This window comes from Crocodylus siamensis, chromosome 2 (assembly GCF_052110815.1).
Source record: "Crocodylus siamensis isolate JL-2025a chromosome 2, ASM5211081v1, whole genome shotgun sequence".
NCBI lineage: Eukaryota > Metazoa > Chordata > Crocodylia > Crocodylidae > Crocodylus > Crocodylus siamensis.
This window is the reverse complement of record NC_143396.1, coordinates 287,212,228-287,239,499: the sequence shown is the minus strand read 5'-3', so window position 1 is coordinate 287,239,499 and position 27,272 is coordinate 287,212,228. Positions and strand designations below refer to the sequence as shown.

General features: G+C 43.9%; 1 protein-coding gene across 1 annotated transcript in view; it reads right to left on the bottom strand.

Moving 5' to 3' along the window:
• Window positions 1-27,272, bottom strand: part of MNAT1 (MNAT1 component of CDK activating kinase) — a 154,971-nt gene that overhangs the window by 45,917 nt on the left and 81,782 nt on the right. The window contains exon 7 of the mRNA XM_090034316.1: window positions 4,354-4,475. Within this exon, the coding sequence (XP_089890442.1) occupies window positions 4,354-4,475 (122 nt within the window). The remainder of the gene's footprint in view (window positions 1-4,353; window positions 4,476-27,272) is intronic.

Genomic DNA, 27,272 nt, shown 5'->3' with positions numbered 1-27,272 from the left:
TTCATCCTCTTGTTATGAACCATCCGTGTTATGGACCCGTGTGCTCACAGTGGGCTCCACGGAAGTAGGGAAGGAACAAACTGCTCTTCTTCTGAGTATTACAGGGAATATTGTGGACACTAAGGGGTTAAGACCAGACTATTTGTAGGACTTATCCTGTTCAGTGCTTGGAAGATGTTTATTATGTTCAAATCAATAAGGAATGCTACCAGAAATAAATCAAAGGCTCCGGGTTGGCAGAGTCTTTGCAAACTTCTTGGCTTCTGAAGTATGGATAAGATGCAGTCTGCAAGTTTTGGGGAACCGCCTAGCGAGTGAGTTCTCAAGGTGAAACACTATTATGGTGGTGTGACGTTTTGCTGCAGTCTCCAACCATAGTGCTGTAAAGCTAAGAAATGTTAACAATAAATGTGAAGTCTCGTTAATCCGCATAGACCAATGAAAGATATTCCCTTCTAACAAAGTAGACAGGCTTCATACAGACAAGAAAGAAACACTGAGAACCGCTGTACTTTCTTTGGATTTAACCACACTGTAATAGTTAGGAATTCCAGCAAGGAGGGAGCAAAGAAAGCTTTAGGAGGAATGGATAACCCCATTTTGCCCAACTCCTTGGCCTCGTGCAGCAGCTGTATGCAGCTGCCTGCAAGATTAGCCCAAGGACCAAAGCACATTAGTTAAGCATTCATCATCAACAGGAAATGCATTTGAGTTCATATAAATACAGAAACATAAATATATAAAGGAACTTGGTCTAAGGTATTCAAAATACCCAATGGACTGGGTTAGATTAGTATCAGCAGGATGCAGAGAAGAGGGAAACACTGTGCTGTACTGTGCATTAGAGGTTTTTAAATTAGAAGCTGCCTCAGAGCTCAATTGTGTCCTAGGACACTCACTTGTCCCAGCTGTGACAGGTGCCCTCCACAGTTCACACTCTCACTCATTAACAGCAGGATGCCAAGAGGTTTCTAGGTGCCTGAACGGGACTTGGGGACCTAAATTCTCCCTGGGTTCCAACAAGTGATTCAAAATGGCCCTATACAAGAGGCACAAAACTCAAACTCCCCCTATTTTGAACTGCAGGAGTTTTCCTGGATTTCTATACAAGGGCTACTGAAGCATACCCAAAAACTATTCAGGTGGAGCACTAAGATGCATCTTATCCAATTCCCATCTCAGTTATGTTGCAAGTCAAAACGTTTGTAGTAAGCCCTTGAACGCCACCTAAATTCTTCGAGGCCAGCAGGAAAAAATCCCACCTTACGTCTAACTTGCTTTGACAGCACTGAAGTCACAGATGACCTTTTTGCCCAACGGCTTAGTAGTTAGAGCTCTTGCCCTTTCCTTTGCCCATGAAGTGACTAGCCCCTCCTCACCCAAGTGGAGTTTAACCCACATCTCCCCCTTCCCCAGCAAGTGCCCTAGCCATGGGGCTCCAGGACAGGCTAGATGAGGGGGATTTTCCATTCTCTTTTGGCTCCTGGTCCCAGCACTGCTCATGCATTTTACATTGGACCGTCACCAGTGGAAAATGACCACTACTTACTACCATATACCAAGCTTCAAAACCCTATGACACGGCCCCTTCCCTGAGAACTGGGAGTGGAAAGAGATGCCTAACTAATGGGTGCTGAGCGGGTGGGAGCTCAGCATGCTCCTGAGTTTCTGCACTTCCCATTGCCTACCTGTAGGGCCCTGCAGGTGTTGTGAATCATCCTCTGGATGTACATCAACCTGACTACTTTTAGGCATCTCAAGCCTCTCCATTGACTGTACCAGGATCTGAGGTGCTTAGGTGAGTAAAGCCTCCAGAACAAGGCATCCAACACCTGGGTGCAGCTAGGCGTAAGTGTAGGCACTTACCAAACTTCTTTCAATGCTTTCATCCCTTGCACTTGGTAGACAAGTAAGACTTGCTCCTGAGTTCTTCCCAGCCACTGGGACATAAAGCAAACCCTCATCCATGGCCTGCTGCAATAACCTTAATGCTACTCATTCATGTTCATTAATTGGGCCTTGCTAATTTGGATCCTCTGGCAATAGAGGAAGACCAACACTGAGGTCAAATGCTGCCTTTTCTACATCTCCCCCTCTGCCTGTGTGGTGGTCAGTCCAGAGGAAAACAGTTAGATTCTCTTTTGTCCTCCCAGCCTTTAGCCCCTCTCCAAGGAGGATGTGATGCTGTGACTGGCATGGGACCGTAGAGTCACCGAAGCAAAAAAGGCAATGGGGCCAGTGCTGAGCCAGAGGTGAGAAGCAAAGACAGAACAGCAAAGGTAAGGAGTTGTTGTGTGTGTGGGTGAATAGAGAAGAAACATTTCCCCGTGGAGAGTGCTTTTTAAGTGGAATAAGCTGACTTCTACAAGGAACAAACTGCTAGGGGAAAAAAAAAAAATCATCCTTTGAAGAAGCAGCCCCAGGGACAAGCTATACCAAGAAATAGAAAGAAAATGGCATCACAGAAGGGAAAAAAAACACAAAACAGGAGGCATGCAGGTGGCTATGGAGAAAGTTTGCTTATTTTTTTTTCAACGTTTGGAATTCATGATGAAAGAGCCATTCCCAGGAAAAATAACATTCAAATAAATAAATCTGAACATTTCCCCAGACTTCAAACGCCTCAGGCACTTACATATCTCCCTCATTTTTTACCCCCGAGAGCTTGACAGGTATGTGTCCATTAGTTAACGACTGATGAAAACCAGCTACAAGTGTGCCAGATCCCTGCAAAATACTTATGCGCAAGCTTAAATTTCACTTGAGTGCTGCTGAACTCAATAGGACTGCTCGGAGGAGAAAAATGAAGCGTGTGCATAACTGCTCGCAAGTCTGGGGTGACTGTATGCAAAAGAAAAAAATGATTAAGACGCTAACTTTAGGATTGCAAGCAGAGATCCTGAAGATTTCCTTTCCAAGAAGCTGGGTTCTCGGAAAACCCGTGTCCCACACACTTATACTAAGAGCCCGAGTCTTTAAAGAGAAGGCCTCCAGTGGTGCCATGCATCAGTATTCCTGGTACACAGGGATACAGGAATTGTCAGTGCCCGGAAGTAAAAAAAAAAAAAAAAATACAGAAAGAGGCTTATTTTTTCCCAAACAACATCATTTGTGACAAGTACCGTGGTCGACAGCTTCAGAGCACCACTTGTATGAGAGGCCCACTGCAGCTGTGCTTTCAACAGGTGGTGGAGGCTGGCGTTCGCCATGCCTGAGCTGGGGTAGCTAATGAATATTTTTCTCATTAACCTGGTATCAGAAAACGGAAAGTATAAGCACTGGGAGTACATGAGAACAAAAGTAAGTGGGAGAATTTAAACTCTAGGCCAGCTCAAAGAACCTTCTGTGACGCCACGTGTTAGATCTTGCTCAGCAGTAAGACTGCGTTTTCAAATGGAGACAGAGGAAAAAAGTTCAGACTCTCCCCATTTCCCAGGACAAGATGCAATTTTTCCTCTGAAAATATGAAGCACACAGTGCTCGCTGAAGTTAGCGGGCCTCTTTCCCTATGGACTTCAGCTATGGCCTAAGGGTCCCTCTCACTTTTTCCTTCTGTCCGATTTGGGTTCTCAGCTCCTCTTTACTTGCACCTGTAATTGCTTCTTCCCTGTGCTACCCTGCATTTGGGATGGTCTGCAGCACATTTTCCAATCAGTCACAATAGCACATGACCATAAAAAAATCAGGCTTAGCTTCAACACACAGTGACGCTCCCCATCTGCCTGGCAGTGTTTGTGCTTAGTGGGTGTTCAACTCCTCGCCCCCCACCCCCCCAGGAGAGCAGCAGTGCTACTCGGCCTCTGTCACCCGGGAACACCAGGCTCCCGAGGTCTCTTCCAAGCATGACCGCGCGCTGCGATGGAGCCAGGCTGCTGGGCCTGCCCTTCATTATACTTTTTGACAAAGTTAAGCTCTATGCTTCATTTCTCACAAACGGAGTTTGACTGTAGACAGCAGTCAGCAAGTAAATCTACCCTTTGCCATGGCAAAAGGCCCAACTTTAATATTTTTACTGGCTTACTGCTGGGGAAATTAAGCCCCAGATTTTTATTTATTTATTTTTTAATACCGTGCAACTGAAAATGAACAGCTACTTCACTACCGCTGCCAATGACAACCTTAAAAAACACTAATGCAATCCAGTTGAGCTCTCGGTAGATCTATAAAGGCTGGAGGACCAAAAAATTTAGCTTATCCACCCAAGCAAAATGTTGGTTGGGCAGGGTATCTAGTATTTTATTAAGATGCTTCCCCGCCCCCCCAAAATCCAAGCACTGACAAAGCGAAGGGGGTGGTGATATGCTGAGATGCAGCACTGCGATAAGGAAAAATCAAGTTCCATGCGGCACTCACCCGAGCCTTCCCAGCAGTTCAGGTTCAGGGACTTGCGGACCAAACGTCTCTACTTGCAAAGGCTGATACTCGTACAGCGCTTCCTCCAGCTTCTGAATGGGTGCTAACGAGATATGCTGACCCTGTTGAAAAGGAAAAGCAATTAATTTCTAAATGTTATCTTTATTTGTTTTTTTCCTTTTGGCTCCTCCAAACAGGTTGGGAGGATGAGTTTACGCTATAAAGTTGGCCTGAACATCACATTAAGAACAATGCTGTCCATTACTACAGCCATTTCCTGATGGTAATTTGAATTCTTTACTGGGACGTACAGTATGGAACTAATGTTTCATATCGCTTTAATGCTTTGGGGAGGGGGAAGTGGGAGGGATGAGCTTTACTGAAGTCAGACTTACCATCAAAAGGAGTGCAGCTGCCTCCAGTGTCACTGGTGAAATTATTATTAGGTAAAAATTTCATTTATCAGAAGTAATATCAAACAAATGTCTCTGAGCAAGCCTATTAGATTTTGTAATCAATGATTTCCTGAAAGCCCTAATTAGAAAGGGAAGTTACTTTAATTTCTCTCTGCAGGGCTTTGTAAGCTACCATATATAATGGCTCTCATGATGGACTTTTACAATGGAATACAATTAATTCATTCAGCAAATTCCCATTTGTTCTATAACTAAAATAGAGAAACACACAAACATGAAATTTTAATTCCAGATGGTACTTCTGCGAGCCCTTCAGAGCACGGAGAAATGGCTAGCATTTTGACCCTTCCTAGCACTCCAACCTCTCGCAAAACAGGAGATTTGGTGCTGGGAGGAGGGGGTCAAGGAGGATACGAGATAAAGCCAAGTTAGCAGATGTTGCTGCGTGACATTCTGCACTGATTTGTTGATCTTTCACACAGTTTCAATTTTCTACTTTATTCTATGGTGCTGACAAATTACCAACAGCAAAACAGACCCACGATCAGCCTAGGCTCCCTAAAGGGATTCCACTTCACATCTGCAAAATGCAGGAATTCAGGAAAGGAATATTATTGCATTTGCATTCACTTTGTCTGCAAGAGGAACCTCAATCCTTACACAGGGTAAAGCTAGAGGTAGTCCTGACATCCACTGGTGAACTTCACTCAGTGGCCTCAACAGCGTTACAATGCAAGTAACCCCTGGAAGAAGAGGCTCATTATCTACCCCACTGTATTAAAATTAACTAAGGAAAGAGTTTGGGGGTAAGACGGGGCTGGTTACAAATCGGACATGTGCAGTCCAGACGCAGCGGCCTCCTTGTAGTAGTACCTTGGAAGCTTTTGTTCAAAGGTGCAAAAGGCAGATAAGGCCTTTGGGTGAATTTGAGATCCTTTATTAGACCAACAAATTCCCAAATAGTTGGGAAAAAAAACTTTTAGGCAAGCTTTCGGGTTCAAAAACCCTTTGTCAGGCTGAGGAAGTTACAGCAGTTGGTGTGTGCTGAAAGGCAGATAAGAACATTTGAAGACAAGGTCTGGAGAAAAGTTATCATCAAACCAGAAAACTAGGGCAGACTTAGGGATTCTCAGTTTGGAAATTTTGGTGAAGACATTCCCAGTTTGGTTAAGAGCCGGGCAGATGTAGGAGCAGCTGAAGTTTTCTACAGCAAATAGATTGCACGTGTGATGTGAATGGACAACTTAAGATTGCCTTCTTTCTGCGCTGCGCAACAGCTTGAGGGATTGCTATGAACTCTGTAAAGGCAAACCTGCCGCATGGCCCATACGCTCGGAAGGAGAATTTACTGGAGAAACGTCGTAAGTGAGCCATAAGTCAGTGTAGTTTTCATAGCTAGGACGTATCATTTCTATGTCGCAAATGCTCTTAATGAAATTTTACCAAAAAACCAAACCAAATCAAAACAAAAAGCACATCTTGGGGAAAGCAGAAGCAAAGCTAAAAGCCCATCTTTAACTCTGTGCCGGGTGATATCTTAAAGTATAAATGCAGCGTCTCATAGCAGTAGTCAGTTAATACAATTGCATTCAAGTGCTCTGAACTTTTTAAATATTTTAACCTGTTCTGGTCACATAACACCTCTGATAGATTATATACTTGGAAAAAAGTTAGGTTTAAAAGTTGAACCATTTTTTCACTTACCTAATCAAGCCAAAGGGAAAGACGTATTTAATATTTTACATACGTACACACACACTCTGGGGGTAAATATCTTCCATTTTTACTCCCTTGCAACTTAAACCTCAAAAAAGAAAATTTGCTTTTGGACATGTTGGCATTGCTTTCGGACAAAGATCAACCATGATAAATATTTTGGGATGTTACTTCCATGTGAAAGGGGGGTAGCTCAGATTGCAGGACAGAGTCTGGGGCCACATCTCAGGAAAGCATCATTGCAACAGCTGTTGCCATTGGTATATTCCTAACACTTTTTACAAGGGCTAATTGTACTAGGACTGGCCAATGGAGGAGGTGGAGGCACAAACAAAAGGGCAGTGTTAGGCGAAAGAAGGCATCTTTCTCCTCCACCCACCCTGCTGCTGCCAAAGCCCATCTCCTTCATCCTTTGGCTTCATTGTGAACAGGGGATACAAATGCCTTGTCATGCCTTCTCCACCGGGTTCCTGAAATTTCAGAGGCAGAGACCTTGATGATCTCCTAGTCTGAGCTCTTGCAGAAAACAGGCCAGAATTTATCAAGCAATTCCTGTATGACGCCCAATTCTTCACTGTGGAGCTCAAACAACTCTATCAGAAATGCATCCTTCTCAAGATTTAAAGACTTTGGATGAGAGAAGGCCTGTTGCATCCCTAGGTAAGTCATTACGATGGTTGGTTATTCTCATCATGGGAAATTTGGGCCTCATTCCTGGTTTGTATCTGTCAAGATTCAGGTTCGATTTATGGCTCCTTGGTATGTCCACCTATGCTACCCAGTAAGGTAGTTTGGAGGCGGAGGGGGCTGTGATCGTAGTCATTGGGGACCGGCAGGTATTTCTGAGTACTGAACTAATTCCACAGCTTTGCAATGGGCGGACACACTGAAATGCCGAGGCAACTGCGTAGCTGTACGAGTTCATTTGCTTTCGCTTCCTCAGATCATGAGGTTGGATGGTGCGCTTTGGCAGCCTGGGCAGGTTTCAGCTCAGTTGGAATAAAAATAAAAAGAGGGGACTGACTAGTGCTCCTGCCCCACAGCTGTTTCGAGCCTGAGTAATGCCCCTGTCCTGCAAGAGAGCTGAACTTGGGAAGGGTTTGATTGGCAGGGAAAAAAGCCTGCTGGTTGAATCATATCATGGTCTGCAGGGTGCCATAGCTATGGCACGGCTTTGGAACAATACAGGCTCAGCAGGCCCGGGAACTGTTTAGACCTGGAGGACCAAAAGGGGTGTCTGTGCTGCAGCCAGTGCAATGTAATGTAGACGTGCTCAAGCTAGCTCAGCGCCAGCAGCGCTCTAACCCTGGTAGCACCACGCTCATTACCCAGCTTCTTGGGTGGCTTTTGCAGCACTCAGCGAACTCCCTGCTACTGCCCCCAGACTCTCACTAGTACCTGAGCTAGCTCGCTCAGAGTTAGCCTGGCTATTTCTATACTACACAGGAGCCACTAAATAGAAAAGGCATAGGGGAGGCCTTTTTTAGATTGGGACTGGCACTGCCTTCTCCCTCTCTGCTAGCCGGGAAAAGCTGCATTTATAAACATACCTGCTTGAACTTCAGCGTTTAATAAAGCAGCAGTCACTTCACCAATGTGATCTCGATCTTGTCTCGATTTGCCATGCCATTCCCCCAAAAACCCAGTTGAAATGCAAACCAGCGTGCAACTTTAGAGAGACTGCTGGAGGCATCCACTATTGCTTGGGGTTTATACAGTGCCTTACGGATCCAAAAATGTTTTATACCTCTGAGAAGAAAGATTTTTAAACGTCTTGCATTCTTTCTAGAGGACAGGCCTGTCTGCTTAAGCTGAAGACGTTTATGACTAGGCTCAAACCAGAATGAAGGCAGTGAGCTCTAAGCTTCAGCTCTTGCACGGCTTTATCCTGACAGATCAAGAATTTGATTTTGTGGTCATGGGTAAGTATTTCTAATTCCCCTTGGTTGCCGTAATGTTTGCACAGAAGAAGCTGACAGTATCCAAATGGTGAAAGAAATGGCTTCCAAGAACAGACACAATAGATTTTTCTACCTCCTCTATGCTCTCCTCCAACCTTGGGGCATTTGAGATTTTCTCATGGTTTATGGAACCACAAAAACACTGCTAATTTGAAGGACAAAAAAAATCTGAATTCCGCTATATACAGTTCAGCAAGGGATTCATGTAGCTGATTTTCCTTTCAGACATAGCATGTTTTAGGTGAGAACAAGATGGGGATAAATAGGGATTTTCAAATTCATGTCTTCACCAAAATTTCAAATAAAACAGAGTTAATTGGATTTACTTTTCAGTGCGTTAAATGATGCCTCTGCTTAATGCATCTTACTCCGTTTGCAGAGAGGGGAAAGAAAAAAAGAAAAGTCCACCTCTTTTGGTTTCTTATAACACTAACACCATGGTTCATCGAGCAGGTTATATACTCATGCACAGTAAGAGCAATTCTAAGAGCTTATTTGTAACAAAATCTAACCCCTCTAACCAACAAGACCTACCAAGGTCTCTTAGCTGATCTTCAAAACAAGTCAAATGGCAGAAGTCAGGGCATTTGGGTCACTACGAATCATCTGGACAATGCACATGCAAGCATTAGCAAATGGCTGGACTAGATGACGCTACAACATCATCTCATTCTTCCCTTACTCTCTGTCTAGGTACTAACACGGCCCCTTTTGGGCCATATTACCCAAGGAAAGCCACACATTTAAACACAGAAATAAGACACTCAGAATCTGTGCACCAAGCCTTCCCCATCAGCCTGGGGAAATCTTGCTTAAGTAAATTCCTTTTTTGCCAAGAAGTCATTCTCCCATAAAATAATTGGGTATAAGAGAAAATACTGTTAACTGAAAACTAAAGAATCTGAAATGTTGGACTATTACTACTTACAGCAAGTTTGCAACTACAGATCAATATTCAGAGCCCCACTGCGCATGAACTGCAAAAGTTAAAAAAAAAAAGAAAAAAGAAAGAAAGAAAAACAAAGAGAGCGAAAATCTCTTTTTACTGCATTGTTACACATTCGAGTAACTGGAATTACTCAACCACTACAAGACAACATTTAAAAAAATACTTCAGAGGCTGTACGTTTCATTTACCTATATGCACATGCTTGCTTTTAAATGGCATTGTACTTTGAAGCTCACGGCAAGATTCAGATTTCGGGAAGCCGCGTGCGTCGTAGACCTGCCTATGGAACAACGCTGCTGCAAAACGTTCAGGCATTCCAGCATGAACCACAAGCGAGTTTTTGCCTTTCTATTTTATCACTGACAAATCCATGTCAGCAGCACTGATATGGTTTTCTGATTCTGATGAACTACTTTGTTTGGCTACAGTAATACACAGGAAAAAGAGAATGAAACTGATAGATTTGGAGGGCTCAGTTAATATTATTTTAACCTCTACCCTCCCTGTCTTCCACAGCCTTTTTAAACAAACAAGAAAAATGTCAAACTCAAATGCACAATGCCATTCCTAGGTTTACAATTCCTATGCCAAGGAGGTTTTTCCACCATGACTCAGAAACATTTGAAACCCACAGCTCTTTTTTTCCGCCCTTAGAACTCAAGAATAAATCTAATTTCTTCACTGAATTATCAGAAAAACATTTGAGAGAGAGGCCACTGGCTGGCAAGCACAAGAACCAAGGAACCGATCCAAAGCCCCAAAAGTCAACAGGAATCTTTCTATGGACATGAACAGGCTTTGGGTCAGACCCTGGTTTACTGGGCTGATGACAGGATTCAAGAACCATTTCTTTGGAGGGGGAGGAGGGAAAGGGAGAGATGAATTTAGACATGTAGAAAGCAAAACCTGATCATGTTTAGATCACACTTAGAAAGAAAAATAGAGGACTTCTGAACCCCAAACTGCTTTACAAATAGATATATGATTTCTTTAAGAGTGGCTCTCTAAATTTTCTCCCTTGGGATTTTCCAGCAATACAGGAAAAGCTCAGCAGTGCCGAAGAAGCTGTTAACAGAGACAGTTACAGAAATGTGATTTAGTATGTGAAAACAGGTACCTGGAAAATTAGCCCTATAGCGACTTGGGCTGAATCGCATGATTGCTTGCCTTTGAATTTTCCTTCTACAGTATCCTGACATAAATAATTACCTGAGCAGACTTATTTCTCAAACTCTGCCAAAAAAACAACATTTCTCTCATCTCGGGGAAAAAATATATAGCCATTGAATATGCTGAAATATAATTCTTTTGGTTCGGAGCCAGTATCAGGATTTAGTGCCTAATCTACAAGAAAATATTCAGTCCTTTCGCCATTCTTCACATCAATGGATCAAATTGCTTGTTGTTACCACTATCTAACAGGACCAGCCGTAGAAACACAGTAGTGATTTGGGGGAAAGGTTGTGGTGTTTGTTGGAACAAGCCACTCCATCCTCAGCAGAGACTCCAGGGTTCTGGCGAGAGCTGTCAGACTTTCCCTGGAGTCCCCGACTACTGTTGGGATGATGGCACCGTACATAAGAAAGCACTGCGTCCGAGAAAGAAAGACTAAAGACAACGTTTTTATGCCACTCGCCAACACATGGGGCATCACTGAAGTCCCCTCTCCTCTGCTACTTCTCCTTTTGGTTCTTAGAGTCCCCCACCCCAGTGTCAGGTCCTGTACATTGATTTGCTTTCTTTTTACATTGTTCTGCTTCTGTCCTCTGTGTCTTATCCCATGTAGAACGTGGTTTGTCATCCCAGGACCCCTGTTCTGCCACCCCTTCAGCCCTGGGGGTTTTGAGTTTTTGTAGACTTGAGAAGCAGGTTCCCTACACCATTATCCACTCTGACACTTCTTATTGAATTTGTACATCGGGATATTCTCATCCTCTGAACTGGCTGCTCTGTGGAAGCATCTCTCTCGCATTGGTAAACCTCAAGTACCAGCTCGCCAGTTGTATCTTGGCCTAAGCAATGCCAGTTACCACCATTTTAGGCTGAAAAGACTGTTCCTTCCACTTTGCAAAAATGATCACAAAAGACAAAAGTCCAAGTCAATAGTATTTGCTATTGGTTATTCCCTTCCCAGTAACACCATGCTCGGAGAGGAACAGAATACAGAATTGTTACACTGAGGACCCTGCAGTCATGCGGAGTAGGATGCCTCCCAGCGAGGCTATTGACACGTGCTGATATCCCAACTAGCAGATCCGATTCCAAGATCATGGGCCTTGGCATATGTAACCTAGGTTTGCATTTTCTTAAACTGAACAATGAAAATATCCAGACTCGGCGTCTCCAGAGGGGCCGGATTTTCCGACAGATGTCAACCCAACTCCAATTTTCACACACGAACACTTTGTATGGAGAGTTTTTGCATACTGTCAGCACAAACTGTAATTCCTTAACATAACATTTATTTGTAATCAGATTGCATGCGCTCAGAACAAGTTCAAGCCTGTAAATTCCATTAATGGTGTGAACAAAAATGCACATGGATAAACATGATGACGTTTGCCCTAAAAAAAAAAACAGTTAAAATTAGTATTAAGACTCAGGTGAGATGGAAGTGGGAAGCCACTTGGTACTTACAGTAAAGAGGTGACAGAGGTATCCAGTACTATTCCTATTCAATAAAATGCATCCCATTTTTGGACCCATTGGATTTATCAGCATGCTTTTTTTGGGTCACTGTTGCAGTAAAGTTTTTTTAAACACTATACCGATACATTTCTATGCATGTGTCAATGTTATTAGGGTTTCCTAGAGGAAGCTGATGTGCCCTCTAAAACAAACCAAACCAAGCATAACACCTAGGTTCTACCGATAAACACCATGCAAATATACAGACACCCACAAACAGCTATATTATACTGGCAGTATTTTTTTCTGAGATGTTTTTCTATACCTTTTTTGTCCTCCCAAATCTCCACAAATCTGAAATATTACTTTTAAGGAATGTACTTTCAGGAGGGATAATTTAAAAACCCTTTAAAACCAGCAAGATCAAACAAAACAAGCTCCGTTTCAAAGATTAAACAGTCAGTTTGTGTAGAATTACACTTGCATATATTCCCAATGTTAATAAGCGTACAGTCTCGTATTAGACAAAAGTGAATGCTGTAGAGCCCCCATAGAAACGTGAGGGTGCGGTTTGATTGATGAAGAGAAGACATGAGGGGAGATTCCTTGAATAACTGAATTAAAAGGAGGGATTGAGACCAAGAATGTGTCTAGCAGAAGAAAACTGGGAAACTGCTACATGCTTGGAGGACAGAACGGATAAGGACGGGAAACCTTTCCAAGGATGAGGAGGAGCCGCTATATCCTTCATGTACACATGCTCCTTTCTCGGTTCAGTTGAGGATCCTTTCTATCCATTCCAGTTTCTCAATGTGTCTTAAAGAGCTGCTGCAAAGCAACACCTGTGTGTTATGAACAGACTTCTTTTATTTGTAGGGCCTTGTCCTGGGAGGTGCTCCAGATCTACTGGATTTAAATAATGATCCCAGCACGTTACATTCGGTTCCACGGCACTTAGCAAGATCCAAAACTCCAGTTTGTCCATTCCAGCGGATCTACTGAACTCTGCCTAAGAGTGATCTCCCCACATTAGAAATGAGCCATCCTAGTTGTCTGGCAAAATACCACAGAGTCAATGGCTAACATATTTGGTACGTTATAGATTCATATTTCTGCTGCGGGCTTTGTCCTTCTTAAGCAGAGGGACCAGAAACACGTAAGGCATGAACAAAGAGACAAACAGGATCCTTATCTTGAAGAATATACCATCTAATTTTAAAGAAACAGTAGACTAGTAATGAACTAAATACAGACAAGTGTTACTGGAATACAAATCAGAAAGCCTGTGATTCATTAATGTGTGTGAACATCTCGATAGTTCATTTGCTTTATTCATATATTTCTATTTAGGATGTGTCCCTCACATTTGCTTTTGTGGCTGGCTCCTCTGTGAAACCTCCAATCCAGGGGTCAGTAACCTGTGGCTTGCAGGCTGGACCTGGCCCAGGGAGCCCTGGAGCCAGGAGGCTTTGGCAGCGGGGAGAGGCAGTGGCAGCAGCCAGGTCCTATTACTGGTCTGCCACAGACCCAAGCTGGGTCATTCTGGACAGCCACCCGAAAACCTTGCCAACTGCTGCTCTAATTAAAACACTTACACACACATCACACGGGGAGCAGGTGTCCCCGTGGTTGTTCACAAATAAGAAAGCAAGCAGCAAGGCCATCTGAACAGCCAGCCGCTCGGGCAGGCAGTAGCTTCCAGTGAGTTACAGAAAAGCTGCATTGATGTTTCCTAGCCTTTATGTACAGAGGAAGAGCGACACTTTGGAAGTGAAACGTTTTAACGTGGGGGAGAAAAGTCACTGACGTTCCAGAACGACGTGGAACCCCAAACGCTGCACTTACGTGCAGCCCCAATGGCGTTAAGGGATGTCTACAGGGGAAACGGGTCCACTTACAAGTGGTTCAGAGGAGCATTCAGGCCTAGACCAAATGCAGTACGTTCTTTAGCTAGTGCTGGGGCACGTAACAAAAGTTGGCTATTACCCCAGGAGAAGGAAGCCTAAAAAATAAAAATTGCAAACATTTGTTAGGCAAAAGACAAAACATACAGGAAGGATCTCTAGTCTTTGAATATCATATGCCATTTCCATACAGGTAAATAGGTATTCCGTTTTTCATAGGCAATGCAAATACTGCATTGCACTGGTTTAAGGCAGCTGCTCTTCTGAGAAAAATGAACTGAAATACATTGAGATTTAAGGGAAGCCAGATGATCATACTCTGAGAGCAAATAAAGTAAATTAGGGTTTACTTTACTATTTAACAAGCCATGTCTATAACTTTACAAACTTAGCATTACCATTTAATTAGCCTTATCCATCAGGTAAAGGTGGGGGAGGGAGATCCTCATTTTCCCTTAATTCCAGAACTATTAAGTCCAAATCCCTATATGAGAGCTAATAAAAAAAAAAACAAACCCGTGGGTTTCTGGTAGCAATAACAAAAATGAGGGCAAGATTCATTCTTACACTTTTATGGCAAACAATGCAAAGCAGATGTCTGAACATAAAAGTGAAACGTCCAAGCAGCTAATAAGTTTTCAAAACCAAGCACAAGACGACAAGTTACAGCTTCGTGCAGTTACGTAAAAACCTAAAGTATTCCCAGCCAGCTTCCACACTTGGCCCCTCTCAGTTGTGTGATGCCCCAAGATAAAACAACAAAATAAAGTCTAAGTTTGAAGCACTAGTGGTTGAAATCAATGGGACTTTAGCACTTGTGGAAGCATTTAGAGCAGGGGTAGGCAAAACGTGGCCTGTGGGCTGCATGTGGCCCACCAGGCCATTCTATCTGGCCCACGGGGCCCCTAAAAATTAAAAAAACCTCATATTTATCTGCCCTGGCTGCCTGTTATGTGGCCCTCGATGGCTTGCCAAAACTCAGTAAGCGGCCCTCCACACAAAATACTTGCCCGCTCCTGATTTAGAGCATTGAGTCAAGACCCTAGTTAGTAGAAGGACATTGGTTTTGCTGTTCTTAACTGCCTGCTCAACAAGGACACCCCCAGAACCATACTTGAATATTACTGCTCCATGCAAAAGTGTCCAAATCCCCTCACCTGTGAGTTAAAGTCCTTTCAGAAAAGCAACATGCAGGTGTTAAGCTCTGTAAAAGTTTTGCAAGAAACACGATGCACATCATGATGAATGCAGGGCTTGGTCCTTCAAAACCTCACTCGCTTGAGCAAACCTTACTCTCATTACCAAATCTGCTGAAGTCAGTGGGATGACTCTCTCACATACGCATGAGCAATGGTTGGCAACATCAAGTGCTAAACTCTTGGTGTTGTGTAAGTTCGCATGAAGCAGTCATCACCCTCCATAAATAAAACCTCCTTTTATTAACATGTCTGAAAGGTATTTGGCATTATGTTGACTGAAAACACCGTATATTTAGGTGTGCTTTCCAATACTCCTTAGGCAAGATCACTTTGATTGAAACAGCATCAAGTAGGCCAGTTTCACACCTGAGCTTCTCAGATGGAAACAGGACGTGCCAAGCCTCTCGAGTCCAACTGTTGGACAATCAAATGAGAGAAAGTGAGCGCATGCGCATTTCGGACTTGCCAACAGGAACTGCTTTTCAACTCACCAAGGAAGGGCAGGAGCCTCTTACACCAACTGTATGTCTCAGCAGTTTTCCTGAAGTTGAGAAATTTGAAGTTGAAAGCCAGCCATCAGGTAACATTGTGGTACGGTGTGTTGGCAGCAAATTCTGCACATTTCAGCAAGACACAATTTTTGTTACATACAAAATACAGCTACTTGGTAAATACAGCTACTGAGTCTACACTGTAAGTTGATGGGAGCAAAACAGAAACTGTTTGTTTGGGGGCAGATGTGGCTTTTACGGTTTCCTTTCCAAAGGCTAGGACTGCAGAACGGTTTCCCTTGCTTTTTCATACAGGACCCTGGAACATAATTGCACAGATTCTTCTGTGCCAAAGCCAGTTGTTCCAAGAAGCATCTAGTGTGTTTGGCTTCAAAAGTTTGGGGATTTTTTTATTTATTTTTTTTAACTGCCCAAGTGTTGGCAAGGAATGGAAGGAGAAGGCAAGATATATAAATCTCACGCAGAAAATTATATTTTCAGCAAAGGAAGGTTGTAGCTGAAATCTTTATAAAACAATCCAAACACTGTAAATCATTCCCATACCAAAGAGCTATATCTTAGCCTTGCACCTGAAGTTCTGTCAGTCTATAAACTGAAAATGCCACGTTTCCTCCTTCGACTTCATATTAATCTTGGGCTACATTCAAGCTCTAGGGGGATGCAAATGCCCATTTCTGCGGGTTGCTATGCAGAGGGAAACGTGCATTGCTGGTGCACGGCAGTCAGTAGTGCAGTGAAGAGGTCTACTAAGGGAGCTTTGTTTGGCTGCAAAAGTGCCAGTGAGCCCTGCTAATGGCACTACCTAAGGAGATGCACTAAATCGCCTTGTTTAGTGCGTCTCACACTGGGGTAGGTGGCAAACTTCTAAAGGAGATGAAGAGAAATGGGAAGGTAAAGAAAAAAGAGGGAACAAAATGAAGAACAACCCTATAATCTCTCTTAGGTTGTTGGAAAGGTCTCCGCATGGCTGTAATAACTATGAGTATCAATACGACAAAAGGAGTACGTGACCCAAACATGGGTAAAACCGCTAACCGAGTCCATCCTGCCTGTTCTTGGGTCAGTCCGTCTTGGACGCCTCATGTGAGCAGCGTTTATGGTAGGACTTTGCTGCTGTGTCCCCTAGTCCTGGAGGACAGGGGAGTCAGGACCTCGCTTCAAGATTAGCAGATTATTGTTAAGATAATATTAAGAGGTAACCTGCACGCAAACAGCATCGGCAATCCCTTGCAGACTAGGATGATGTCTTCCCTTGGCTGGGCCCCAAGATGGCTGACAAGGCCAATCCAGGATCACCACATGGCTGTCAAAGCAAATCTGGGATCAACAGATTTGCCTGCAAATTGGGCACCTGTTTGTGGGGGGTAGGTGGCTCTGGATTCTTGGCTCGGTCCGCAACACGCTATTTCTGCCGCTCCTGCTTTTCCATCTCCTGATGTTGTTGTGAGGTTTCAGAGTGCGGAGAGCCTTGCAGCAGACACTTTCTCCATTTGGGGTGGTCTGGGGTGATTGTCTCCCATGAGTTGATGTTGCATTTTTTCAAGCTGGACTTAGGGATGTCCTTGAAGCACTTTTTCTGCCTTCCTTTTTGAGTGTACACCTTGAGCGTACGCCTCGGTTGCTCGGGGCTGCAGGGGGTCAGTCAGGAAGGCCAAGGCAGAGATGGGACTGGGACTAGCGACCCCGGTCAAGGACAAGGAGTCCTTTTTTAAATACATAGGGGGCAAAAAGAAGGTACTAGGTAATGTGGGGCCCCTGCAAGCCAGCCACGCTAGGAAATCTGGTCGTCATACCAGACAACAAAACTAACCTATTTAACAATTTCTTTGCCTCCACTTTCCTGAGCAGAGACCAGCTCAGCCCCCTCACCGGGACCCCCATAAGCCCAGTTCTGGGCGCCGCACTTCAGGAGGGACGTGGGCAGCATGCAGAGGGTCCAGAGGAGGCCACCCACATGATCGGGGGCAGCAGGGCAGGCCCTACGAGGAGAGATGACGGGACCTGAACCTCCACAAGAGAAGGCTGAGGCCTGTTACAAACTAGTCAGGGGGGATCAGCAGGCATGGGGGAGCCCCTGCTCCCCCGAGCACTGCCAGGAGTGACCGGGAATAACGGTCACAAGCTGGCAGAGGGCAGGTTCAAGCTAGACATCAGGAGGCGCGACTTCACGGTCAGGGCGGCTAGGATCTGGAACCAACTTCCAAGAGAAGTGGTGCTAGCTCCTACCCTGGGGGTCTTGAAAACAAGGCTTGACAATCACCTTGCCAGGGTCATTTGACCCCAGGACTCTTTCCTGCCATGGCAGGGGGTCGGACTTAATGATCTGCTCAGGTCCCTTGTGACCCTACTAACTATGAAACTGAGCTGAGAGAATAAAACTTGCTTCAGGGGTCTGGAGTCAGACATCTGGATGACACATGGCCTGGTGAGCAAAGCTGAGGTTGGATAGATCATTACCTCAATGGTCGTGGTGTTTGCTGGCAAAAGGATGCCAACGTTGGTGCAACTTTCTTCCCACTGGATTCAAAGGATCTTCCCCAGGAAGCACTGATGGTACTTTGCCAGCAACCTGAGGTGTCTCCTATAAGTTAGGGATCGCGACTGCTTGATAAACCTTGAGCTTGGTTTCGAATCTGATGTTGCAATCTTCAAAACACCCATTTCCTCAGGTGCCTGAACCTGCGGACTGACTTATTTTTGCCAGGGGGGGTCCTAAGGTGAGGGACACGTAGAAAGTTTTATGCATTTCAGGTGACAACCCTCTTCCCAAGCGGGGCCAGGGCCCTGCGTACTCAGCACTTCTGTGTCCAAAGGCTACACTTGCACATTTGAGGTGATGTTGGATTTTTTCATCAATGTCAGGCTTTTGTGAGAGAAGGTTCCAAGGTATGGGAAATACTCGACGTTCTCCATAGTCTCACCATAAATCTGAATTACCAGAGCAGGAGACTGCTCACTGAAAGCTTGTTTATGGAGGAACTTAGTCTTCTTAATGTTGTGTCAGTCGCATTTTCTTGTATACCTCAGTAAAGATGTCGACTGTTGCTTGACGATCTGCTCCCAACTGGACGTGCACTACAGCATCATCAGCGTACTCGAGCTTGATGACTGAGATCAGGGTAGTCTTGGTTTTGGCTTGGCGTTGGCTGAGACAGTACAGTAGCACCTACTTCACACTACTGCCTCAGAGACCCGTTGTGAAGAACAGAATTTTGGAAATTAGCTTGCAAACAAATCATAAACCTTACCTGGGTATTCATTTCTGTTGATGGCCACAGTTTGGTTTTAATTATGGATGACGCTCCATATTACTTGGCAATGTTCCTTAGTATATTTAGTAAAAATAATTAGGAATTACTAAGGTAAGAGCTGCCCACAGTGGTCTACAATTACATTTTGATGAAGCAGGGAGAAGGAGCTGGGTTTCTGTACAAACTACAAAACACGTTAATGAAACATGGTGTTCACCAAGCGAAGGCCCCAGTCCCACGGAGAGGTGCCTCGACTTTGTGTTCTGAAATCAGAGCTACACACTGTGCAGAAAGTTAAGTATGCACTTACATCTCTGCATGATGTTCTTGTACTTGCATCTCCTTAGGCCCCGATCCAGCAGAGCACTTAAACATCTAACAACAAGCATATCATATGAGCCGTCTCACCGAGGTCAACAGGACTAATCAAATACTTAATTGCTTTGCTGGACCGAGGCCTAAGAGGCCAATCTCACAAACTCTTACTACTGAGTGTAGTGCCAATCTCCTTAGGCAAGTCCATCCATTTAAAAGCAGTTGCTTACGGCAGTAAACACAATGCACTTGGTAGTGAGGGCTTGCAGGAAAGGGCCCCAGAAAAAAAGAAAAGTAAAAAAAGAGCCAGCACTTCACAAGTGCAGCCTCAGCTTTCTGGCCTCTTGCACGTACCCCACTGTGCAGCTCTTCCAAATAACTACCAGCTCCTTAACCCAGCAGCATGTCCTGGCACATGCCAGCCTTGTACCAAAGGCCACAGCACTGCTGGGGCACTGAGACAGCCCACAGTGGGTCAGACACAATGGGGACAAGGAAAAGACTCTGGGCTCCAAGGTAGTGGGTATACTCACATGCTCTGAATTAAGTGTGCACCTAAATACTTTGCTAGGCCCTGGGCTTATAGGATCTTATAGGATCTAGCCCTTGCTTGGGTTAGCTTTGCTTTGCTTGAGGTCAGATCATTCATGTTATGTTACGTCATTCTTTCACTTCAACAGGGGCATTATGCCAGTATGTGAATGCATAATTTGGCTCAATATTTCAACTATTCTTAGTACGATAAGTCTTACAGCTTGCTTCAAAATGGCTGAAGGCACACAGGACCCAATCAAATGACTACTGAAGACAGAGGGTGTTTTTCCTATTAACATACGTGTAAAAAGAAGCAAGCACCTACTTAACTGAAGAACTGCATTATCGAGAATAGAACCACAGGCTCTGAACCTCAGTATATAGCAGATGAATTAAGTATCATCTTTGATTCTCAACATATGATTTCTAAACTTCTTTTCATCCTGTTTCTAAATCACTAATTATGGGTGGAGATAAGTATGGGGGGGGGGGAAGGTAAGTAAAACTATACAAGAAAAAATAATTACATGAATTGAAAATGTTTAGCAATTCATGCCAGCCATCTTTTTAACATTAAGGGTTGGATTAATATTTAATGGAGAGCTTATACCACTAAAAAGCAATTTATGAAGACACAAATTTAGCTTATTTTAGGTGTCTTTCTGAACAGATTGTGTTTCAACATTTGGCTGCAAAATGGAGCAATTGCAAAAATAAAATGCAAACAAGCCACGATTCTTTGTACATGAAGGCTGAGGTAAGTAACCGTTGATGGTATGTAACCAGTGGCATAAAACCAACACAGAAAAGTGTTGCTGACTGCATATTATTTTCAAAAGCAAGCACAAATGGCATATTCCAGTCTTTTATAACATTGTACACATATTACAGTTTAAAATAGCCTGCGCAAACTGAACAACGTTGATTTGGTGCAATTAGTGCAGTTCCGTTTAAAGAATAATGCATCACAGAACTCTTAAGCCCTTTTGGAAATAACTGTGCCCGTGAGATGCACTAACTTTCCACCAGTTGCTACTCCACATGCTATTGCCAATCAGATGCATTTGCTGTAGCACATTCCAAAGTTTACTAATTAATCTCTGCACTAAGCCCCACCAATGGCTGTTTGCCATTTGAAATCATCATCACTTTTTATTTAAAGAGACAGACCCCCAATGGGCAAATCCAACCCTAACTCAAAAGAGTGTCCAGGTTCCATTTTGCTAAATCCATGATATCTTTTCCCAAAATATTTTTAAATTGCCTGACCAAAACACGTTGAAACAAATTTTAATAATTGAAAGAGTCAACTTAACGCAAGTACTGCGCTTTTAATGCTTGCCATGTAATATATCAACTAAAAACCATTTAATAATGACTTCCATTTGAATCCACAAATTATTTTCAGCAATGAACACAAATGGCAAACTTAAGGGGGGGGCGAGGAAAAACCATTAATACTTTTTGCAAAGTAGGGCACACATTTGAATTCGTATGTTGTCATGATTCCTGGCTCTTGCTACATTTCATGTTAGGTTTTAATATTCGATTTCACGCAGTACAGGCTCTCACTATTGTTTCAGGTTGCTCTCGTTCAACGGTGCATACTAGCTCCGTGACCTTCACAATGACCTCTGCAAAAGCAGTTGTGCATTTTACTGTGGTGTAAATCCTCACAGACAAGTCGAACCTGTTCTTTTTGGCATCCAGCCTTTCAGATGAATACTCTGCTGAGATTTATTATGAAAGGGGAATGAAGGGGCATTATTGCACAACATTCATCCTTCAAGTATAGCCAAGCTTTCTCTTTTACCTCTGAAACTTTTTAAACAAACAGATCTTCTCTTAATTCCTCAAGAGTTTCCTTTTTGTCACCAACTCTACGACATTAAAGGGTGCCCAGCATTTAATCAAAAAGTAGCTATTACCAGAAAAAGCATGTGGCTCAAGGTGTTGTTATATTATTAATAATAAGTAACATTAGTATTTCCTGTTACTACACACCGGGGATTAGCTTTTCCTAGCAAGCCATTCAGTTCCTACACTGAAGTATTATTCCACACTGTAACAACATATATTGCCCTAAAAGGGTCCATTAATTATTTTTGAGATGCCATGAAGTGGCCACAGGATATTAGAATGTCTTCACAAGTAACATATAATGACAGTAAAACAACATATAGAAAAGAAATTCACTGTGCTGTTTACTGGCTTTTAATTTGAAATCTTTCAGGATGTACAAATGTTTACAATCAATTTCATGGGCCTTATCTGAATACTTTGGTTATCAAGGGGCAGTTACTCAAGAACCAACAAGGCAAAATTATTGAAGCCAAACACATAGGGCGGCCCCCCTAGAAAACCTAAAAGAAAAGAAGATGCCACAAGTTCAAAGAACTCTTCCAAACAATCACAGGATTTACCTACTATCCACGTTAATTCTTTAGGATTTGTTAATTGATCTGACACCAAAATCTGTGTTCTTGGGAAGAAAAAAAAAGGCGGCGGGGGAGGAACCTAAATGTCGTCACATAAATATTCTGGTCTGAAAACCAGGCTCAAACTAGCTTATCAGATAATTGCTTGGCATTAAAACTCAAATATGTTGATTTAGCTGAATATTCTCTAATTCTAAACTCTGGCAAAAAAGTTCATTCGTCTGTGAAAGCTGATGTTGAGAGAGAGCGATAAAAGACTCAGAAGGTCAGACCTCAAACTGGAAAAAAACAGAACGGGTATGCTTCTTCCCCCCCACACCCCTTTCCCCTCTTCTAATGTCCCAATCGGGGCCTCCTCAGCATTTTAGTTCCTACTTTTATGCCAACATAATGAAAGACGACAGAATACTGAACAGCAAGGACACGCCGATATAAGAAAATAAAAAGAATTGTTTAAATTATTCACCTCTCCTACTTTCTTCCCTGACTCCCTGTAACTTTATGTTAGGTTTTTCTTCCTTTTCTTCCATTTCCCTACGTAACTTGTTCTCCTTTCATCCCTCCTCCTCAATCATGCTCCATCTTTCCCTCCTCCCCTTCTTCTTGCCATAATCCCAGACACAAGCTGCTGCTTTGTGACCACCTCTAGGACTGCAGGGGGAGCGTTCTAGCTGACATGACTGTCCACGGGAGCCCAGGCCCTGTGGTAGTCTGCTGCCATAGAGGGTTTTTTCTCTGTTATGTGCCCTTCCATCCTGGGGCTTCTCTTGGGGCATTTAGAGATGTGCTCGAGGAGATGGGAGGTTTTAATTAGTGAGCCGCGCTAACTAGAAGTATATGAGCGTCAGCATCCCCTCGCTGAAAAAATGGCAGCCGGGCGCTTTGAACTAAAGCTTGTTCAATGAGCTCTAGTTCAAAGTACCCCACTACCATTTTTCAGCACAGGGACGCTGATATACATGACACTGGCATCTGTTGGAGTGCATTAATTTCTGCACTCCAGCACACTCGATTAATCAAGTCTGCTCCGCTGCACTGTCAGAGTAGGCCATTCTATATCACTTCCAAACCTCCCGTGCTACCAGAGTAAAGGGCAGGGACAGCCTGCAGTTTCAAGATGCCTATTGACACCACATTAGCTTATCAGCACACTACATTGGCCTATTTAAAAACCAGAGACTGCTTTCTCAAGGAACCACAATTTTCTGAGAAGCTGCAAACATCACATTCCTCAAGTCTTCTAAAAATTCAAGTGAAGGACACAGCCATGTCAAAGCTGAAAGGAGCTTGGGGCAGTAGGACCCAGGGGGAGCCGGCAGGAGCCAGCAACAAGGCTAGCCAGTCCTGCCCCACCCCCAGCACCCTCCTACCCCCACTTTTACTGCTTCCCTGCACACCTGCCAGCTGCTCTAGAGTCACGTGGCCCCCGGATGAATCATGGGACCACAGGAGCACAGGTCTGTGCTGATACCCTGGGACCAGGAGTGGGAGGGGGAAGGGGTGTCCATGCAATGGGGAAGGGAAAGAAACAGAGAAAGAGAAGTGAGGAAGGCAGTGTGTGTGTGTGTGTGTGTGTGTGTGGTGTGAGAGGCACAGGGTGTGTGTGTGTTCATAGGGCGAGTCCCACATGCACACCGTACCATACACGTGCACCCATACCCCACTCATACTGCCATACATGCAGATCCCCACACCCCCTCACATACTCCAGCCACCCACCCCCCACAAGCCTCATACCCACCCACACCCCACATATCCACACATATACCCGCATGCTCCCTCATCCCACACCTGCACACCTATCCCCCCACAAAAGCTCCCACACACCCACCCCCACAACCTCCCACAAACCTATGCCCACCCACTCATGCCCCACACCCCCGACAATATACAAGAGTAAGACTTCATTTGAAGCTATTGTGCAATGACCTCTATGTGCACTACACAAACACATACACATCAGGACAAAAATATTTTTTGAAATCAAAGTAATTAATGTTGCAGGTCTTCAATTTTTAGAATATAATTTGGTATTTTTCTGGTTCTGAGATGGCAAATCCCCTTGCTGAAAGGAATACTTCTGGGAGGATAAGGGGAGGGATTTCTGATGGCAAAGGTGAGGGGATTATGGGTCAGGACTTCTGGTCCCAAGCTGGCAACCAGGGGGCAGGGCACCTGTCAGGGGGCGGGACTACCCATGTGGCTCTCGACAGCTTGCCAAAACTCAGTAATACACTCTCACGAGAGCACCCCTCCACTCGAAAAAACTGCCCGCCCCTTTGAAAAAAATGGGAGATCAGTGCCCCCTAAGCACCAGTCCCCCTTCTATGGGACTTGTGGGGGCAGGCTTGTGGCCTGCTAGAGGTAAGGGGGAAGACCGCACAGTTAGGGGCAGAAGTAGAAAAGTAAGTGCCCCCCTTCTAGTCCCATGCGTGTCCCCCTGGTTTAGGATCCAGGTACCTCAGTAATCAAAAGGGAAGCCGCTGACATCCAGGCTCTGCCACGTATGTGGTGAGGTACAAAGAAGGATTTGATATGCATACACATGGAGGGGTTGTGCCACCACCCTTTCTGTGGAGGAGAGGGCAGGTAAGCCTTGTAGCCCCTGCTCCCACATGACAGTGTGTCTGTGTGGCCAGCGGGAGATCACACACACAATTCCTTGCTCAGGCTCTTCTCCAGATCCAACACAAATGACCCGTGCCAGATCTTGCAGGCAGCAGACCCAGTGGGAGTCTTGCCACCTTCAGGCTCAGATCTTAGTTACAGGATTTTCCCTTCTATTGAAAAAGTGAGAGAAATACAGGCTCTTTGGGATTGGTCTACTGATCATCATCAAGCCTAATCTTGCTGGAAACGGTGTTGGGGGAGCTAATGCAGAGGGGCATCCCAAGCTGCACATCTCACTGCATGGAGATATGCACATCTCACTTGCTGGCATGCACTATGTTGAGCACATGAGCATGTTTACAAGTTTGCATGTGCAAACGCATACAAAACCCTGATGCTGGAAAGGATCAGAAGGCCACCTCAATCTTTTTAGATCTGTCAGCAGGTCTAAGCAGCACTGACCACAAGGTCTTGTTTACTTCATCCCTGGCTATGACAGTCTTGGAGGGGATCATGTTTCCATGGTTCTCTTCCTATACTTTGGAGTGCAGCTTAGGTTCAGAGAGCTTGGCTGGTATTTATTCATGGCTGCCTTTCCAAAAGATGGAATAGGAAATATGGGCCTCAGTCCCCAAAATTAGCTCGTTTCCAACCAAAAATATGTAAAAGTGTCTCTACAGAATCCAGAGGGTATAGCAGCATACCTTTGTTGTCCCGTTAAATACATAAAATGCAGTGGAACATACCTCTTGTGAGAGTGCATTATATATGGTGCATGTTACACATGGGTTTTGTTTGTATTCGCACCCTAAGACCGGAAGGCTAGGCTTCTGACTTCCTCATGCCTTCTTCTTCCAGTGTTTGTAGCACTTCCATGTCTACCACGCGCAAATGTCTTTACCCATCTCCTCCATAATTGTTTCTAAGAACAATCATGAATCAATACCCTCATAACCCTACCTACAAGCCAATAGTCCAGCACTGCACTTTCTACTAATTACTGTAAGTACTCCAGAGTTCCAGAGTTCCATCATGTCAATTTAGGCAGGTTTTTCCTTATGTGATCTCTGACCTTCCAGGTCCAGTCCAAACAAATGAGTGCACTCACCTGTTCAGCCTTGCTTCAAATCCTTTGTACCCATAACACTCTTAAATCTTTTATATTTAAGGGAGTGGAGAGTCTGTTCATTAAAGCCTTCTTAAGAAATTACATATGCTCAGGGTGGCTTATACTAGAACTTATTTACATAAACAAAGGTTTACATAAAGTAAAATAAAAAAGAAATTAAAATAACTACAGACTTAGGGAGAGCTCCTAGCTAGGTTTTATCTTCTTAAAAAGAAAGGGTTGATAGAAATAAAGATGACTCTGAATGCCCACAGACCAAGAAGTCTTGCCCTTAATGAGGGCAATTCCTCTTTTATGACTGGCCCATACCGTCAATATGCCGTTCTTGCTACACCTTGACTGTCACATTGAATCAGGGTAGGCGCATATAAGGAATTCACCTTTTGAAGTCCAACACTGATTGCCTAAAATAATATTCCCTTCTCTTGCCCTCTGCACCTGAACAAACATCCTTCAGGAAAACAATTATTGAGGTTTCTTTGGTAAGGAACATTGTCTCTTTGATCAAGTAGATCATGGCAACAGATATTTCCTAGCACATAATGAATACATCTTGCATGAATATTGACTACTGAATGCTTAGCCTCCCTCCACCCCCTTCTGAAATGCATTTTAATTTTTTTTCTTCACTTCCAGATGATTATTTTAAATGATCAAAATGAGTTGGCTCCTTTGAGGCACTTTAGATATACCACTGCATATTTACTGCCAACCACCTTATTTTTTGCCCAAATTCAGGCTTTAAAGGCAAAAAGACCCTTACAAAACAAAACAGAAGCCTTAGTGCGGCAAATGCCATCCTCATAAATTGAAAGTATACAGCAAAAGACGCTACCTGTAACAAAGCATTGAGCTGGAATGTGTACATCCTCCACTTCTGCAAAATATGTACAATAGATCCTGAGAAAGGAAACTTATCCCTGTAGGTTTAGTCAGATAATGACTAACTAGGATGAATCTGATGTGGGATGTAGGAGATCTAAGGAGGAGACAAGAGAAGTTTCATTTAAAGCCTGACTTGGGCACTTGACTATGGAGCCTGGTCGCAAGAGCTCAATGTATAAAAGTCACTATTGAGACTAATGCAATCTGCAAATTTCCTTGTATTATTTCTAGGATTAAGGAAATTTGAAAGGAAATATTAAGTCTAAGCTTGAATCTCAATGCAAGAGATTTTAGTGAAAAATCCCCTGAGCAAGTTCAGGCTACAGCAGAAATTAAGAGGCTCAGAAACACCTCTCTGAAGTTACCAGGGTAAAATCCCACTTGATTTGTAGAAAAAACAAAACCTTTCGACAGCCTCCTGAACAAGGACGTTAGACAAAGCACGGGACCCTTTCCCAGTCTGGTCTATACG